General features: G+C 32.2%; 3 protein-coding genes across 4 annotated transcripts; 2 read left to right on the plus strand and 1 right to left on the minus strand.

The window, feature by feature from the left end:
• On the plus strand, positions 1 to 1,810 carry LOC102619534 (cytochrome c oxidase-assembly factor COX23, mitochondrial). The gene is made up of 3 exons (XM_006464331.4): positions 1 to 169; positions 1,150 to 1,226; positions 1,414 to 1,810. The coding sequence occupies exons 1-3, from the start codon at positions 73 to 75 to the stop codon at positions 1,459 to 1,461; spliced, it is 222 nt and encodes a 73-aa protein (XP_006464394.1). The 5' UTR covers positions 1 to 72; the 3' UTR covers positions 1,462 to 1,810.
• Positions 1,811 to 2,192: 382 nt separating this feature from the next.
• On the minus strand, positions 2,193 to 5,189 carry LOC102619238 (cytochrome P450 714C2-like). Its single transcript, XM_006464330.3, has 5 exons — positions 4,811 to 5,189; positions 3,730 to 3,956; positions 3,331 to 3,572; positions 2,864 to 3,239; positions 2,193 to 2,737 (listed from the first exon to the last, which is right to left on the minus strand). The coding sequence occupies exons 1-5, from the start codon at positions 5,085 to 5,087 to the stop codon at positions 2,312 to 2,314; spliced, it is 1,548 nt and encodes a 515-aa protein (XP_006464393.2). The 5' UTR covers positions 5,088 to 5,189; the 3' UTR covers positions 2,193 to 2,311.
• A 7,485-nt stretch (positions 5,190 to 12,674) lies between these two features.
• Positions 12,675 to 15,709, plus strand: LOC102618939 (casein kinase II subunit beta-1). 2 transcript variants are annotated; one of them, XM_015527802.3, is made up of 6 exons: positions 12,675 to 13,205; positions 13,386 to 13,464; positions 14,187 to 14,405; positions 14,533 to 14,642; positions 14,730 to 14,895; positions 15,284 to 15,709. In XM_015527802.3, exons 1-6 carry the CDS (start codon positions 13,203 to 13,205, stop codon positions 15,412 to 15,414), a joined length of 708 nt encoding a protein of 235 aa, XP_015383288.1. In that variant the 5' UTR covers positions 12,675 to 13,202; the 3' UTR covers positions 15,415 to 15,709. The 2 variants fall into 2 exon arrangements, with proteins under 2 accessions (XP_015383288.1, XP_006464392.1); XM_006464329.4 differs by lacking the exon at positions 13,386 to 13,464 and having other exon boundaries at positions 12,677 to 13,205.
• Positions 15,710 to 17,916: the final 2,207 nt, after the last annotated feature.

Genomic DNA, 17,916 nt, shown 5'->3' on the forward strand with positions numbered 1-17,916 from the left:
AGAAATAAGAACTTGAAAGTTGAAACCCAACCAAAACAGATAAGAGTGAGAGGAAACGAACAAGACACAAGCATGGCGTCGGGACCTGCAACTGATACACCGCCATACGCAAGTGCTGCGCGAATCTCAGATTCTCAATGTTACCCTCAGTACACTGCCTCTCTCAAATGTAAGTTCCTCTTTATTTCTTTCTCAACTTTATCTTTTTTCTTTCAATCACGTCGCTTGTAATTTTTATATTTAATTAGCGATTGGTTTTTGGTCTTGAATCTTGCTACTTGGTATTTATTTGGATGGTTTTGGAATGATTATGACTAATTAGTTAGCAATTGTTCAGTTCCATGATTGCGATTTTATTTTAATCTTGTTTCAATTCAATGTTAATACGATGATTTATGTGCAAATAGCGTAGCTTTATGTTTCATCTTTAATTTTGCTTCCGTTGCTAGACTTTGAATGTACGTAATGGCATGTCCGTGTGGCCTTTTTGATGTTTAAGATATGTCCATGTTATTCGCTCATCCTCAAGTTGATACCTATCGACTATTGTGATTCACGATTATGATCAGTTATTGGGGCCTTAAAATCCCCTTGGTAGTAAAGATTCCTAGAAGTTTTTGTTAAGTGACGAAAAAGCAAGATCATGCCTAGAAGCTTCTCATTTTGCATTGCTTGAACATAAGCATGGTGGTGTTCAAAATGCCTTCCTGATTGGTCTATCAAACTATTTGACTGCCCATAATCTCAAAGTACCTTTTCAGGTTGGAATTGAAGTTTAGAAACAACGAGTGAATGGAATCGATGAGGACAAGATAAAGAGTTTAGATGATTTATCTAAAAATGCATTTTTGTCTAGTCTATAGAATCATTTTTCCTTATACAACTCTCCATTTTTTTGTCCACAAGATTACACCAATGATCTAGTGCCCTTAAGATTGCTGGCCTGGCTAAGGAAACTAAAGCTCTAACTAAGACAGCTCCCAACCTTTCATTCGTAGACATCGATGGTTCTCACCTAAATTTTTTACATGTGCTTCCTTTTATTTTATGGCTTTTGGAAATTTGCATATTGGTCTTGCCATATTTTAACAGATTAGTTTTCTTTTAATAACATTTGGCCAAAATATAATCCTGACTTACACTTTTCAGGTCTGGAAGAATTTAGTACAGACAAGAGTAAATGTCAAGAACATTTTGATGTTTATAAAGAATGCAAGAAAAAGGAGGTATTGCATTTTCTCTCGACTTTTCATATGTTATTTTTCATTGTGCCTTTTTGTTTTTTCCCATAGACATCTTCACTACAGCATTTAATCCTACCCAATAAAGGAAAAAAGGTAACAGGGATAGAGCCTGCATTGAACTGTGCATCTCATGTTGTTATTATACTTTTTGCTTGTGTGGTGTCAACAGAGGGAAGCTCGGTTGGAACGCAATAGAAGCAGGTCCTTCTTCTCATGAACTCCTTCTAGGAGATCCTTCTCCATTATACCCTACCATAGTTAGTAACCGGTTAAATTTTGAGCTCATATGGAGTGGTGATCCTTCTCTTGTTGCATGAGGTATAGAGTTCAATTGAGTTTCAGCCCACGTTGTACACTGAATAATACATTGTTATGAACTTTGTCTATTTTCATTTTTTTTTTCTGGACAAGGAAACTTTGGATAAGTTTAATATGGTTCTTTTGTATACCCGGAAAAGATGATGAAATTTTCCTTCCATTGAGTGATGAGATAAATACTGTATTTTCCTAAATAATTATATTGAGGTGTGAACAATAAGTCAATAATTAGTCTGCTTTGTTGGTCATGCGCTCATGGACCTGTGTATATGCTCACATTTCTCCAGTTCCTTGAGATTGAAACGCAATCCAATGTTCTAACTGAAATCTTCTCAAAGTATTTGAAGGTTGAATTATTTTTTTTTCCTTGTAGATAGCATTAGCACTTTGCAGGTATGTATAATCTTTTAAAAATAGCAAGAGAAACCTTTATCCAGTTGAACAAAGGCAAGGGCTGTGACTTTTCTTTGTGGCCCTCTCTCAGTTGAAGCCTTTTTCATGGTATTCAACTCTTTTTAGGGTAATAATTTTCTGGCTTTGACTACTAATACAGTTAATTGCTAGTGGTTATAAAATCGATTTTAGAGTACGTTTGTGTGTTCCGAACTAACTTTGGAATTGAATTGAATAGAAGAAAAATAAACTAATCTGCTTTATTCGACAAAAGTTTCGAATTTGACTTTGTAATAATACCAAATACAAATTATTTGTCCAAATAACAATATGCTCAGACATGAAAGCACGAGAAATCAAACCCTCCTGACATGGAGTATAATTCCATTTCCAGGCACTATATTTACCCTTACAACAGGGCAGTGCTGGTAATTTGGTGAGAGCGAGAAGCTGAACTTTGAAAGAAGCAGAGAAAGAATCACTTTCAACTCTGCAAGGGCGAAATGTTGGCCTGCGCAAGCGCGAGGCCCTGCACCAAACGGCATATATGCCTGTGGAAACTTGCATGCGGCCGTAACGCCGTTGGCAAATCTTTCTGGGTTAAACTCGTGAGCATCGGAGCCCCAAGCCTCAGGATTCTGTTGTAGTATTGGGATCGGTACCTGGATCCCCATTCCTTTTGGAATCACAATGTCTTTAAACTTGATATCATCCAGGGCTTCTCTGAATACAAATCCTGCAGGCGGGTATAGTCGCAAAGTCTCTTGAATCACCATTGTTAGCTGACAGAAAAAAAAAAAAAATTAATGATAATGATAATACGTACTAAAAATCAAACACCACCACATGACAATGTGTAATTTATAATGTGAAAAACATCACCTATAGACTTGTTTATACGTACGTACCGTCTTCATACTTGAAAGCATAGTAGAATCCAGCAAGCATCTGTCTTTACAAACTCTAAGCACTTCAGCACGAACACGATCCTGCCATTCTGGATATACAGCTAACAACATTAATGCCCACGAGGATGTGACCGCAGAGGTCTCGTGCCCAGCAAAGTATATGTTCTTGCAGTTGTCCACAATGAATTTGTCACGAGAAATATTCAAAGGAACACCATTGTAGTAACCACAACTTTTAGCACCTTCAAGTATCATTTGTAGAAGATCCTTCTCATGGGAACAAGATTGACTTCGTTCTTTCACTACTTGTAGTATCATTGAGTTGATTTCTTTGTCTAATTTCCATATGTCTCGGTTGTTTTTGGTGGGCAAGTACCTGTAATTAGCATGATCATATATATGGTACAAGTGATCACTTTCCATCCATATAAAAAAGATAATAAAAAATTTGAGATATTTTGTTGTACCTTAAGCCAGGAACTCCAACAGCTCCCTTAGACATGGCTAACACAAGACATTCGAACTTTGAAAATATTTCTTGACCTTTGGAATAATTGCTTCCAAAACAAGCTCTTGAAATTACATCTGCAGCCAAACTTTGCATGTACCTGTCCACTCTAATTTCAGCAATTCCTCCCTCACTTTCAATTCTGCTCTCCCAAGATTTTACTATGGAAGTTGTTGAATCCACCATTAGCTTCACCATCCCCTTTGAATAAAGTTTGCGTAAGGCATTGTTAGTTTAATGAAATATTTGCATACATTATAAGAATTATCAAATGCAGCCTGCTCACACATTTTAAAATGGGAAAATTTTAGGTCAGCGAGATGGTAAACTACTCATTATCAAGGTATTTTTTCTGTACCTTAACCCTTTCGAGGTATAATTCGGGTGCAATAACTTTTCTTTGATAGACCCAAAGTGGGCCGCTTGATGCTAAAATTCCTTGCCCCAGAAGAGGCCCACGATCTTTGGACAAATAAGAAGGCTTGCCTAAGCTCAAAGATGTGCACTGGTTTATTTCCTTCACCAAATCCACATCTGTTGTGCAGAATATCTGGATGCTTCCCATTGAATAAATGTACCTTGATCCTGCCAATTTTTTTTTTTTTAAACAAAATTTGTAAATTGCATTGAAAATGCTTAAAAGATCAATATATAGATGGTGTTCGAATACAATACCTAGGACAATGCTTAAGACTTCGTATTAAATTTAACGTATTGTTTAATTAAAAATATATACATATTACGGTCACTATAACTTGTTTAAAATCGAAAGAAGAATAAACAGTTTTATACATTAAAATTTAACAAGTTACATGAGGAATTTTATGAGATTGACTTAGTTGACCCACCTCAACTATTATAAGTGTAGATCACATTTTGATAATAAAGAAATGACTAAATTACTATTGTGCTCGCTAAGACATCACAATACAATGACTAGATTAGACCAAAGAAATTGAAACCAAAACAATATAAAAAAATAAAAAAAAAATCGTCTAAGTCACATTTGCGTAACTTACAATTAGGTAAAACAATAAAAGAATGAAAAGAAAGAAAAGGACGGTGGGCAGAGAGGAAAAGAAAAGAAAGGGAGTTTTCCAATTTTCTTATTCTTCTTTATTATTTTCTATTGACTGCTGGGTGCGGCGGCTCAGTTTGGGCAACGGTTAACGGAAAAGGTCATGAAAAGGACGGTGGGTGCGATGGTGGTGGCTTCTGAAGAGCGGCGGCTTGGTCCTATTAAAATGCCCCTGTTACTATTATTTGCTTTAACCAGAACTTAAATTAAGAACAGAACGCTCAGTATGCAAAGCAATAACAGCGATTCTTGTTCTCCCCTATGCTGTGATTATGAATGAACACGTTAAAAAGCTAATGTTTTGTAGTGAGGTACAAATAATTACTCCGTAAAAGAAAACGACAGAGACAAGAAGGGGTACCATAATCCTTTCTGTACTTGTCGAGATAGGCGAAAGCTATTGGCGGCCAATTATGAGAAATGCCAACTTTTTGTTGGTCTTTTGCAGCAGCAGCAGCTTGGTGTTGAATTCTTTTAATTTCAAAGATGTTTCCCCAAAGAAATAAAGGAGAAGGCCCTTTGACGCCTTGCTTTTGTAGCAAAGCCCTCAGCTTTTTTGGTTTTAAAACCAAAGCATTGTACATGTGTTGAAGTAGAAACAACACCACAAGCACAACGCCTCCCAAAACTACGGCCATTATCAAACTTCAATTTGATTCACTTGCTTGCCCTTTTCATTTTGCCTGTCTTCCGAAGCATTTTATACCAATTTGTCTAGTGGCTAGTGCGGCAACGTTGACATTCTAATGACAAAATACTTAATTTCGGGTTCATAATTATGGTTTTCTTTTATAATGGACCCGTTAAAGAATCAAATTTGACTTCACTGTGTTTTCTTTTACCGGGTTTTCAATTTTGTATCTTTAATTAATACTTAAAATCAAATGGAGACAAAGTTACTTTAATCAACCTTTAATCTAGCTACATAATAAGGGATTTGCCTACCTTACGTTTAACGTAAGGTACGCTCTCTCACACAGCTGAAAATGCGACTGCGACGTTCAACTAACTGGGCAATGATTGAACTTTGCGACTTCCTTCTACGAACCACACTAATCAAAGTGAGAAAATTAACATGGGCTGCCAAGGTCGTGCAATGGTATTAAGGGTGTGTTTGGTACACTGTATTGTATTATACTGTATTGCATTATTTTTATGCTGGTGTATTGTATTATGTTGTATTGCACTAATACTGTATTATAACAATGTTGTACAATGTTTGGTGCTGCACTGTACTGTATTAATTTTTAGTTATATTATGTTTGGTGTTGCACTGTACTGTATTAATTTTTTATGATTAATTTATATTATATATTTATAAAATAATATTTGTTAGTACTTAAAAAAACTAAATATAGAGGTCTTAAATTTTAGAAATTTAATTACAAAATGAATTGTGCTAATATTTTATATTATTATTAATTTTAGATTAGTATTATTGAAATTCATTCGTATTTAAATATTTATTATTTGTTATATTATATTATTTAAAAATATTAAATTTTATATATTAATATTACAATAATTAAATAGTGTAATATTATATTATATTTTATATACTTTTAAGTATTTATTATTAATCATATTAAATTATAAATTTATTAATAAATTATGATGTAAAAATAAAAAATAATATTATATTATAAATTAAAAATTATATAATTATCCATTTTTATTATTATTAAGCAAAACTAAAAGTTAAAGTTAAAAAAAAAGAAGGACAAGCTAATGCGGGAGTTCCCGCATTAGCGCGCCTCCCGATGCCCAATCCCAATGAGGTTCAGCTGCTGCCAAACATGTTATTGGTTTAAATTTATGTTGGGCCCACAATTAATCCTATGTAATACCACACACCAAACGCACCCGAAAGGTTGAATTTGGAAGCCTCAATTATGGACCAGCAAACACTTAGGTCCACTTTCGGCAAATTTGAATTACCCCATTAACGGGAGGAAAGCAAATAAACTCCATATCAAGAATAACAAACGACACAGGAATATGTTTGTGTACAGTGTATTTGTGCAGTGGCATCTTTTTCTAATCAATTGATTTTTTTCTTTTTTGTTTATTCATTTACTAATTAAGAAAATCAAAGTAATGTAGTATGTAAGAAAAATGTTTCAAGGCCATGTTTGGTTTAAAGAAAGGGAAGGAGAGAAAAAAAAAGTAGAATGGAAGGGAATGGAGAAAAAAGGAGTGGGGGAAAATAGTAAAATTAAATTTTATTGTTTGGTTTGACATAAAATTTGATAGGGAAATGAATTATAATTTTTTTCTTTGAACAAATTTATCATTGGCCTTAAATATTAAATTACTTATATTAGTAATGAGCTATAATTTAATATCAATACCGAACTTTTTTAATGTCAAAAAGTCCTAAAACTATTTAAGATTTATATTTAATATAAAATATAAAATAATTTAATATACTAAACTATTTAATATAATTTAATATGAAATATAATTTTTTTAAGCTAATATGAAATATAATTTAATATAAATAAAAGACAGTCAACGACGGTGGTCAACAGAAGTCAATGGCAGCCAACGGCCGCTTTCCGGCGAAATTCCGCGCAGCTTCCGGCAATGGTCTAAGGATCCGGCGGAGCTTTGGCGACAGTCCGGTGGAGGTCCGGGGAAGTTCTAGCGGCTGTCCGTGTGGAGTTCCGGTGAAGTTCTGCGATGTTCCGGTGGATCTCTAGGAAATTTCAACAAAGTTCCGATGACGGTTAATTTATATTTTTATATTTTCAAAATAAATAAGTTTGTTTATTTTATTATGTTTCTTAAATCATCCATTAAATTTAATTAATATAAAATTATTTATAATATTAAATTGATAAAATAAAATTATAAATAATAATTATTAATAGCCTTATACAAATTAATATGTTGAAGGGTAATTTTGAAAACTTTGGTTTTCAACATAATAGAAATTTAAATTCTTCACTTCTTGGTGTTGGAATTCAAATTCTATATTATAATGGATATTAAATTATAATGGAAATTAAATTCTTATATATTTTGTGTAACCAAATAATGAAAATAAAACGAGAATTTGAATTACTTTCTTAATTTCTTCTCCTCCATTCCCTCATCCCAACCAAACAACACCTAACTTTCTTAATTTCCATGGCATGTGAAATAAATCTGCAATGAGTCTCTCATTTTCCTCAGAAATTGGAAAATATCATACCCAGGTTACATGAAGATTGACACCATGTCCAGGCTCCGGTTCCATAGAATGGCATATGAGCCTAGAAACTCCATTTGCAAATCGTTCAGGGGTGCGCCCATAATCATAAATCGGGATGATGTTGCATCATTAATTAATATTGATTTCATGGAATCACAATGTCTTTAAACTTAATATCTTGAAATGGAAGGCCTCTCTTGGCAGAAGCCAGCCGTATTGGCGGTTACAGGCGCAACGTCTCTTGAATCACCATATTGTCAACCGCAGAAAGATAAGAATATTAATTAAATTGAATTCATTCTCAATTAGAACGGAATTTCAAAGGAAATGCAGTACTACTTGATGATAAATTAGGCCAAAGAAGGAACAGCCAGAAAGCTAATAGCGCTACTTTGTCTGTTCATTTGAAAAATGGTATTCTGAAAGTGGGAAAGAAGCAATTTACAGACCAAGGCTAGCTGCTTCAATTTTGTTGACCATACTAGTAGTATATTCATTTCACATTAAGTATAACCTGTAACTCAGTTGATTTTTTCTAAAAAAACTAGGAGACAGCCTAACCAAAAGCTTTGAAGTAACTCATATCATAGGTATTTTACCATTTCCAAGCTTGGAAGCATGTCAGCATCTGGAAGGCCATTTCCACAAGTTCCAGTAACTCGTGCAATGTGACCATACAGCCAATAAAAGTAATACCCATGACATGATGCTGTAATGGCAGAGGTCTCCGTCTCATGACCAGCGAAGTATTTATTCATATACGCTTGCAATTATCCACTATAAATTTGCCCCCAGAGGTTACTGCAAATTAACCACTAGTGAAATTTGGATGAATATTGTGGTATCATTGAGATGTAATAAGTAACTTAAGCCGGGACGGGAACACCAACACCAACTAATCCTTTCTGCAAAAGAATCTTTTTCGAATCCTTGTGAATATCTCTTGCCCTTTAGGAGTAGCTGCAACCAAACCAAGTACTTGTATCCACAGCCAAACTTCTCGAGTCCATGTCAATTCTAATTTCTGCAGTTCCCCCCTCGTCACTTCGGATTCTACTCTCCCAAATCCAATTAAGATCCTAGCAGTGCCAGTGACGAAGTAGACTCCACCATCAATTTGACCGCACCCTTGGAAAGAAACAATTGCTTGAAGTAATTAATAACAGATTAGTACCTTGACTTTTGTCAATATAGAATTCAAGAGCAATAATCTTTATTAGTTTTCTATTGTCTCCTGTACTTTGGTTATTTTACGTAATAGAAAATACATTTTGTGCCTAACTATATATATATATTTTTAAAAAATCTATGTTTAGCCGCCTATAGTTAAATAATTTAAGGGTTATTATCATTTCACTACTTTAAAAATTGACAAATATCAAATGATTACAAGAAATATTGTCCTCTATCATTTTTCTACTATATCTTTACAAAAAAAAATCATTTTACTACCTTTCTGTTACAACCGTTAGTTGACCAGTTAATTCACTAACAAAATATCAATTTTACCCTTCATGATAAAAAAAAAATAATTGAAACTTATTTACAAAATTAGCTCTTTCACATTTATTTGATCATCCAAGTGTCAAAACTCCCTAATTAAGCGACTCAATCCTGTATGCTTTTCTTTGATAACAAGCGAATAGAAAGTAGATCCATAATTCAACAACATACTTCGAGGTATGTTTATTTACTTATATTTGTCATAGAAGTCCCCCCTCCTTCCCACCCCAAATTTTCTTTAAAAGATACGATAGTTATATACATATCACGGACTAATCCCCAGCCCCAAATTTATTCTTATAGGTTGGACATCAAATTCATATTTGATCCCATGATTTTACAGATTATAAATTGTCAATCCAATCAATTCATGGTTGGTGAAAATCAATCTAACTCCAACGAGTAAGTCTACGGATCAGCTGCAGATTTGACTCAATTTATATTTAATCTAACATTTTATGCATTGGTTTACGAATTAAAATTTTTTAATTCTGTCCAATCCATGAATTAATTAAATTAAAAAGTCTAATATAAAAAATAATTTTACTATTGATCAAATCAAAATTGAATAAGATTTAAATAAATAAATTTTTTAAATAAAGCTAGAACGATACATTTAAAGTTTCAAAATATAAAACACAGAAAAGAAAATTGAATATTTGTTTATTTTCATTATTCTATTATTTAATTACCTTTATTTTATATTATTATCGGATAAGATATAATATACTGTTAATGTAAATACATTTTAACTCATTTATTTATTAGTAAGTGGTAATGCTACATTTATAAGTTTTATTATTATTATTTATAAGCAGGCGCTTAATGGTTTTATTTTTAATAATAATAATAATAATAATAATAATAATAATAATAATAATAATAATAATAATAATTATTATTATTATTATTATTATTATTATTATTATACCGCCAAATATTTTATGATATATCACTTTAATATCAAAATTTTCTGACAATTATACTTAAATATTTCAACTTTTATTATTTTATCACCAAACCATTAAAATTAACATAATTTTAAATAAAAATTAACATAATTTTAAATAAAAATTAACATAATTTTAAATGAAAATTATAATAAAAGTCTATTTTACCCCTAAACTGTGTAAGTGTAATTTAATATTCTAAATTAAATAATACCAAATTATTTATATTCAAAGAAATAATACTTTTTTCAATTGATTATTTTATGTATCTAAAATAATTAATTGATAAAATTGTACATACCTTGTGAAATTATTAAAGTAGTGAATATACTAAAATTCTTAGAATACTCATGTAACATCAACAATTTATTAGTCAACTTAGGGGTCATATTTTTTTTAAGAGGCTCAAAAGTGATTTTGAAAAGTGAAAAATTAATTTTGATGATTAATAAATTTTTAAAAAATCAATTTTGGCAAAATCACCTTATTCTACAACAGATTTTGGAAAGAAAGGAGGGAATAGCTTTTCAAAATCTAATTTTAAAAATTACTTTTATACTAACTCAATTCCATATATATCCTCATATATATTACAAAAATCCAAAATTATTATTATTGACTAGGAAATAAAATCATTAATTTTAAAGACATTATTATTGTTGCCAATTATATTGAGATAACAAAATAAAAAAATAAAATTAATAATAGAAAATATCTATTTTACTTATCAATTATTTTTTGTACACAATAAGAAAAATTTGTGTACATGTTTATAAATATTTAAATAAATTTTATTCAATATTATGTCTAATTTAGTCATTTTTATCAAACGTTTAACTAATTTTCTTTACGGCTAATTATTTCTACAACACATCTTACAACAATTATTTTAAAAAGTACAAATTACGAAACCGACCCTTAATGATTTGATAGTAAAATGACAATAATCGAAACATTCGGTTAAAAAAAATTGTCAAAAAATTTAATGATAAAAGAATATGTCAAAAATAATAGATAGTAAAATGATAATATTAAAAAAAATACCCTTAAAAAATTGCGATTCTTTAGTGTTAAAAAAACAAGTAAAATCTCATCAACATATCAAGCTTGCTCTACCTGGCAAACAAGCAATTCTGTATATAGGAATATTAAAGATCTTTTATCGCCTTCTGATCCAAAAACTAAATCTTGGTCGGAATTAAACGCGTTCAAATCCTTTTTTTTTTTTTTTTAGGGTAATCAATTTGCTTCATGATCATTTACGAAGCTTAAGAGTGAAAGAAATATTAAAGGTAAAATATGAGAGAGAGTGCTGGACAAATCTTAAAAAATTAAAAACCACGGAAAGGATGAGAGAGAAAGACGTTAATAGTTGATTAGTTAAAAAAAATTCATTAATCCAAACAAATCTCAATCATTTAAAAAAGTCAAATGATTGAGATTAATCTATCTCGACTCCCCTTCTGATAAGGGTTTATTTGTCTTTCCGTTTTAGAGGTATAATATATTTTCCTTTAATGTTAAATGAGAGTTATTGTTCGGACAGTGCCATATTAAAATTATGAATGAGAGTCTCGATTACTTTCTGATTATAAATATTAGTATAGTTTTGATTGTAATATATCAGTATTTTAAAAAAATAAAATCTAAAACTGTAGAATTTTGACAGTTAGGAACACAATGAGATAGCCAAAAAAATCAAAATGGGTTAACCCAAATTTAATGTATTTAATTAGTAGTAACAAGGGTAAATTTATAATTTAAATAAGTTAGAAAGAAAAAAAAATCTTTTGGAATTTATAATACAAGTCGTCCTTGGTTCCGCTACTACTTGCAGATTTGCCCCCTATTATACATACCATAAACTATCATACAAACTAGTTGGAAATTGGTTGAAAAATGAACGTAGTTAATAAAAAATATTTACATACCCAATAATTTACATCCAGCAAGTTATTTCATGACAGGTATAGTAGGTAAGTTTACCAACTCAATTTGTACAAGATTGTATTCGTGGCCTCTTTTTATAAAATTAAAAAAAAAGTTTCTTTTTAATTGAAATTATCTAAATAACTAAAAATAAAATCAACTCATTTATGTTTTGAATAGAAATTCAAGTAAACAATTAATATAAATGATTATTTTAACAAAATTTTTACACCAATCCCATTTGATAATTTATATTAATATTTTAAATATTAATTGACAAATATTTATTTTTGTAGAAATTTAAGAGTTTAAAATTATAGAGATAAAGACTGCGTAATATCTAATACAAAGAAATGATTTAAATTTTTAAGATTTTGTATGATTTTATTAATAAAAACTTAAAAGGAAATATTTTTTTAAGAATGAAGTTTTTATGATCATAGGATGATTAATTTTAATATATGGTGCGTATTTTGTAAATTAGAGTGGGTTGTTAAAAGCTCTCATCATAAAAGAAATTTGAAGAACGAAGTTGGGCCCTGGAGTCCAAGAAAAGAATTTCAAAAAAAAAAATCCAAAAAATTCAAAAAGAAAAAAAGAAAAAAAAGAAAAAAAGAAAAAAAAGAAAAAGAAAAACAGTAAGAAAGAATAGATACAACAAACAAAACAAAGTGGGGGGGAGACAGAGAGACCTAAGAGGAGCTCGTGTGTGTTTAGTTTTTACCTTGGTTTTCTCCGTCTCTGAACTCAAATCAAATCTAGGGTTTCCCGTCTCCATCCCAAAAAAAGTGTCCTTTAAAGTAAAAAGTCCTTAATTTACGTAATCCATATACAGGTTTTTCTATGTGAAGTATCAAAGGTGGAATCTTTGGGAGTTTAGGGTTCTGAAATTGGAAAAGGAAAAAAGAAAATCAAGTAAAAAAGAATTGGGGCAGCTATGTATAGAGATCGAGGAGGAGGGGCGTCGAAGTCGGAGATAGTGGCAGGACCGTTGGATCGAAAGCGCATAAACGATGCGCTGGACAAGCATTTAGAGAAGACATCCCCTTCTACTTCGAGGGCCTTGAGTTCTAAAGACAAGGAGAGGTTGTCCGTACCTTCCACTTCTGCCGGTAAATCGCAGCTCGATCACCGCGATTCTCGCTCCGCCTCTCTCCCCAAGAACAAATGCTCTGATGGTTAGTTTTTTGTTTCACTTTAGTCAGCTGATTTTCTGTGTTTGTCTGTTTGAAAAATGTTGGCGTTTCCTTTTGCGGGTTAATTTTTGATGTGGGATCTTGCATTATTTAGGATGCAAAGCTGTAACTTTTCAGCTAATTTTCTTGATAAGTTTTGTTGTTTTCGTTTTCTCGAGGTAGCTGAATGTAGTTATTTGTTGGCGCTGGAAGAGTTTCGCTTCTGAACTTTGTTTTCATTACCGAAGTGAGGTTGATACAGGTTTATGGGATCTGCATTTATTGAACTTTGTTATTTTAGTAATTGGTGATTCTTTTTTTTCCTTTTTTCTCTCTTGTGTTATATTAGCAAGAAGATATTTGTACTGAAATTTGTTTTCTGAACATTGCTGTTTTCTGTCTTTATTATGCTTGAGAAAGCATTTGATATTTGAATTCATTAGTATGCTGATGGGACAGAAAAGTCTTATAATAAGGTTTTTTTTTTTGGGTATAGTATTTATAAGCTCCTTGATTTTGTTTTCAAGGTATATTTCATAAATGAGTTATTATGTTATTTATAGCTAATGTTGAGATAAAGGTTTTTTGACCACTTAATTTGTGATGCATATACCATGTTAGTGTATAGCTATGTTTTCTTGTGGGGGCAAAGGTGATATTTTGATGCTATTGATTATTGATTTGGCAAAAGATGACATTTTTATTACTTCCATATGTAAAACATGGTGTGGTATCAGCTAATTATGATATTTTTGGTCATTTAAGGAATGAAAATGTTTAATATTTTCTTGGTTTCGAAGTAGAGTACCCTGGATTTTAAGCTGTTTATTCATGGTACGAATGATAAGTTAATATCTTTGAAATTGACTGTCATGTGGGACACATTCAAAAACATAATTCTGTTATTTGTAACTGACTCAATTGCAAAGTTTGCTTCTCCTTACTTATCTGTTGATTATGAACATGTGTTTGCATTAACTGCAGAGGAATCTGAAACAGACAGTGAAGAATCTGATGTTAGCGGTTCTGATGGAGATGACACATCTTGGATCTCATGGTTTTGCAATTTGCGAGGAAATGAATTTTTCTGTGAAGTTGATGATGAGTACATCCAAGATGATTTTAATCTTTGTGGGTTGAGCAGTCAAGTTCCATACTATGATTATGCTCTTGATTTGATATTGGATGTTGAATCTTCTCATGGTAGGCATTTCTCTCTCCCAACCCCCTGCTCTTTGAATTCTGACTCTCCCTCTCATATCTTCCTTCCCCCCTGCTCTTTTGAATTCTGATATTTTTTTCAATCCATTTTTGGATGTGGACATCTCAGGTGATATGTTCACTGAAGAACAGAATGAACTGGTGGAATCAGCAGCAGAGATGCTGTATGGTCTGATTCATGTACGGTACATCCTTACTAGCAAGGGAATGGCTGCAATGGTAAAATTCAGAGTTTGATCATCTGTACGGGTGCATTGTTAATTTCCCTTTTTATTGGCAATTATGTTGTGTTGGGAACTTTTGCAGTTAGAGAAGTACAAAAACTATGATTTTGGGAGATGCCCAAGAGTATACTGCTGTGGGCAACCCTGCCTTCCTGTCGGTCAATCAGACATCCCTCGTTCAAGTACTGTTAAAATATACTGCCCAAAATGTGAAGATATATATTATCCTCGGTCCAAGTACCAAGGCAGTATCCTTAAAATTGTTGGGTGTATCTAGCATTGAATGTTACATTGCATGGTTTGGCATCTGATTAGTGTTGTTTCCTCAGTGACTAACTTTCCATATTTTAACAATTGCAGTTTTCTTAAATGAAAGTTCGATACTTAATCCCATGATTTATGGGTGTGTTCCTTGTTATGCCCATTTTTTGACAGCAACCATCGTAGCTGTGTTTCAGATTCCACAATTAGCACCTCAATTCCTCTTTGCCCATGGAGCTTGGGTTATGCACTGCATTATGTTTAAAAGTTCAACTGGTGATTAATTTCAAATAGATTGTGTGACAACACTATGTGCTCTCTGTGCACATATTTCTTTGGTTTGTTTAGATGTTGAACTTTCCTTGACGCATCAAGATATCGATGGTGCTTATTTTGGGACTACCTTTCCTCACCTATTTCTAATGACATATGGACACTTAAAGCCACAAAAGGCTACACAGAGCTATGTCCCAAGGGTTTTTGGTTTCAAGCTTCACAAGCCCTAACATTGGAGTTGCAAGTTGCGTTAGTGTTGAGAATTCTGGTGGCAGTGCATTTCACATTTTCTCTTTTGCCTGCCTCTCTACTGAAAGTATGCATGGCCCCAACAAGTGAGGTAAAGCGGGGTACTTCTGAATATATTACAATTGATTCGCATATGGATATGTTTAAATGCTAGATGGTCTTGGTTGAGTGAAACCTATCTTTAAATTTTATTCAAGAATTTAACTGAGCGATTGTAAGCTTATTTCCGTTTCTGGTTTGGAGATTGTTTGAAATGCTTTACTTTGTAGTTCCTGATATGCATTTTTTTCTTGGTGGTTGGGTAATGCATTACCATGTAATACCTCTTTTAAAAACTGGGCCGCGAATCTGTGTGACTGCTCCAACGGATGCGTGAAAATAATTCTTCAAAACAATGTGCTGTCAATAACTGTTTTTGTTTTACGCCATGGTGCAAGAGTACAAGAAGGGAAATAATAGGAGGATATTTAGAAGAGAATCCATTTTTTTTGGTTTTGCATTATTTATTTATTTATTGCTCACTGCTTATGGTTATATAAAAATGCTTGTACCGTAGAACTGTACCTCTCACTAACATTTTTTTTTTCCTGATGAGCTCTCACTACCACCTTAGTAAAGTGTGTAACATGAAAGAATTTATATGGATGGATGGCATTGGATTATATGATAGATGGATATGAACTTTTTGTTCAATTGTTTGCTTTCTCTCATTCTCTTGTAATTGAAAGTTGATTAATTTAATCCCCACAAGTGGGAAATCAGTAAATTGGACCCCGTGCTTTACAAATTAACGAATGGGATTGTTGCCGAATCTGGAAGCAATTAGCAGCTGAAGTGGAGGAGGACCATCTCATTGCTTCTACGTTGATATTTTTCCCCCTTATGATTGTAAGAAGTAAGCCGTCGTAATAATAAAATTGAAGAAAAAAGTTGTGCATAATTAAAAATGACATTATTATTATTATTATTATTATTATTATTATTATTATTATTATTATTATTATTATCACTATTATTATTTTTTAATTTTTTTTATCGCTTTCAAATTTTGAAAGCCGGCGTTCGCAGAGTCATCTTCTTAACTTAAAAAGCACTTGTGATGACGAAATCAAATTCCAAGTGGATGTGGATTCCTCAATTAATAAATAATAAAATCCTAGCCGGGCCTTGCTTAGTTCGAACCTCACAAGCACAATGTGGGTATTTTCTTCTTTAATTATATTGTATAATTGAGTAAAAATAGTTTTTTTTTTTACTTAAGTGTAAGTGGAATAAACATTTCTCGAATATTAGTGAGTGTTAAAATATGAGCAGAGTTTTATAAGTATTGATGTAAGTTGGTTCCAATAATAATTTAATTTGTAAATATTAGTTATAATCTCATATAATATGAGTTATAGTTTGGACAATAGTCTCATGTAATAAAAAATAATAATAAAATACTTGGATTGGTTCCCTTTTTGGTCATTTAATTTATTTTGCATTTACATGACTACCGCTGACTAAATTTCAGGCGTGCTTCTTGTATGCGATTGATTGTCATACGCTAGGCACTAGCTTGAAATCACAGCAAGCAAATATCAAACAATTTTATCGATAGAGCGAGAGACGTACGTGCTATATAGATTATTATATTTAGCCTTAATATGATGAGTAATATCTTTGAAGCCGGCTGGTTCCGGATCCGGTTCCCATCGGGCAGCAAACTTGTCGCTTTAATTTTATTAATTGCTAATCAAATAAAATCTAAAACTCTTCATTATGGCTCACTTTGGGAAATCAGATGTCTGGCCAATCCAATCCCCCAATTACCTCTTTTATTTATTTATTTATATGTATATTTATTTTGGGGGGGGGGGGGGGGGGGGGGGTTTGCAGCAACAAGCATTGGGAATGTGATGACGAGGATGCTTTACATGGACGCCACGTGGAAATGGAGAATTTGATCGTCTAAATTGCGTCTTTTGTCGTTCTCCCCAAGTAAAGAGAGATGAGATGCTGTCGGATGATGAAAGCCCATAGCCCAAGCCCAATATTGGACTAGCCATTAGAGCCATAAACGACGACGAATCGATGAGTTCAACGAGAACACTAGAGAGTGTCTTCACTAGTTTTTCGTTTACGGTACCCTTTCACGTCATCATCAAATATTACAATATTAACAATAGCCGTTTTGTTTAATAAATTTATTAAATTTCCTTTAATTATTTATGTAATTGGAACTAGTCAACTGCAAATTTAATGTTATGCAATGCAGATTTGGTTTAGCCTTGCCTTAGCGACTGATGTTTTCTTCCCTATAAATAAATGAAGCAGCACACATACAGTAAGTTGTTTAGGGAGAAAACAAAATAAATTGAAAATTAATTAAATGGCGGGCCATTATTAAAATAAATCAAATACAATTACGGAAAAGACAAGAGGAGGGCAGTTTAGGGAGAAAAATAATCCCTAGTTTTGAGTTAAATAAAAACTCAAAACGA

The sequence above is a fragment of the Citrus sinensis genome, chromosome 3, assembly GCF_022201045.2.
Source record: "Citrus sinensis cultivar Valencia sweet orange chromosome 3, DVS_A1.0, whole genome shotgun sequence".
NCBI lineage: Eukaryota > Viridiplantae > Streptophyta > Magnoliopsida > Sapindales > Rutaceae > Citrus > Citrus sinensis.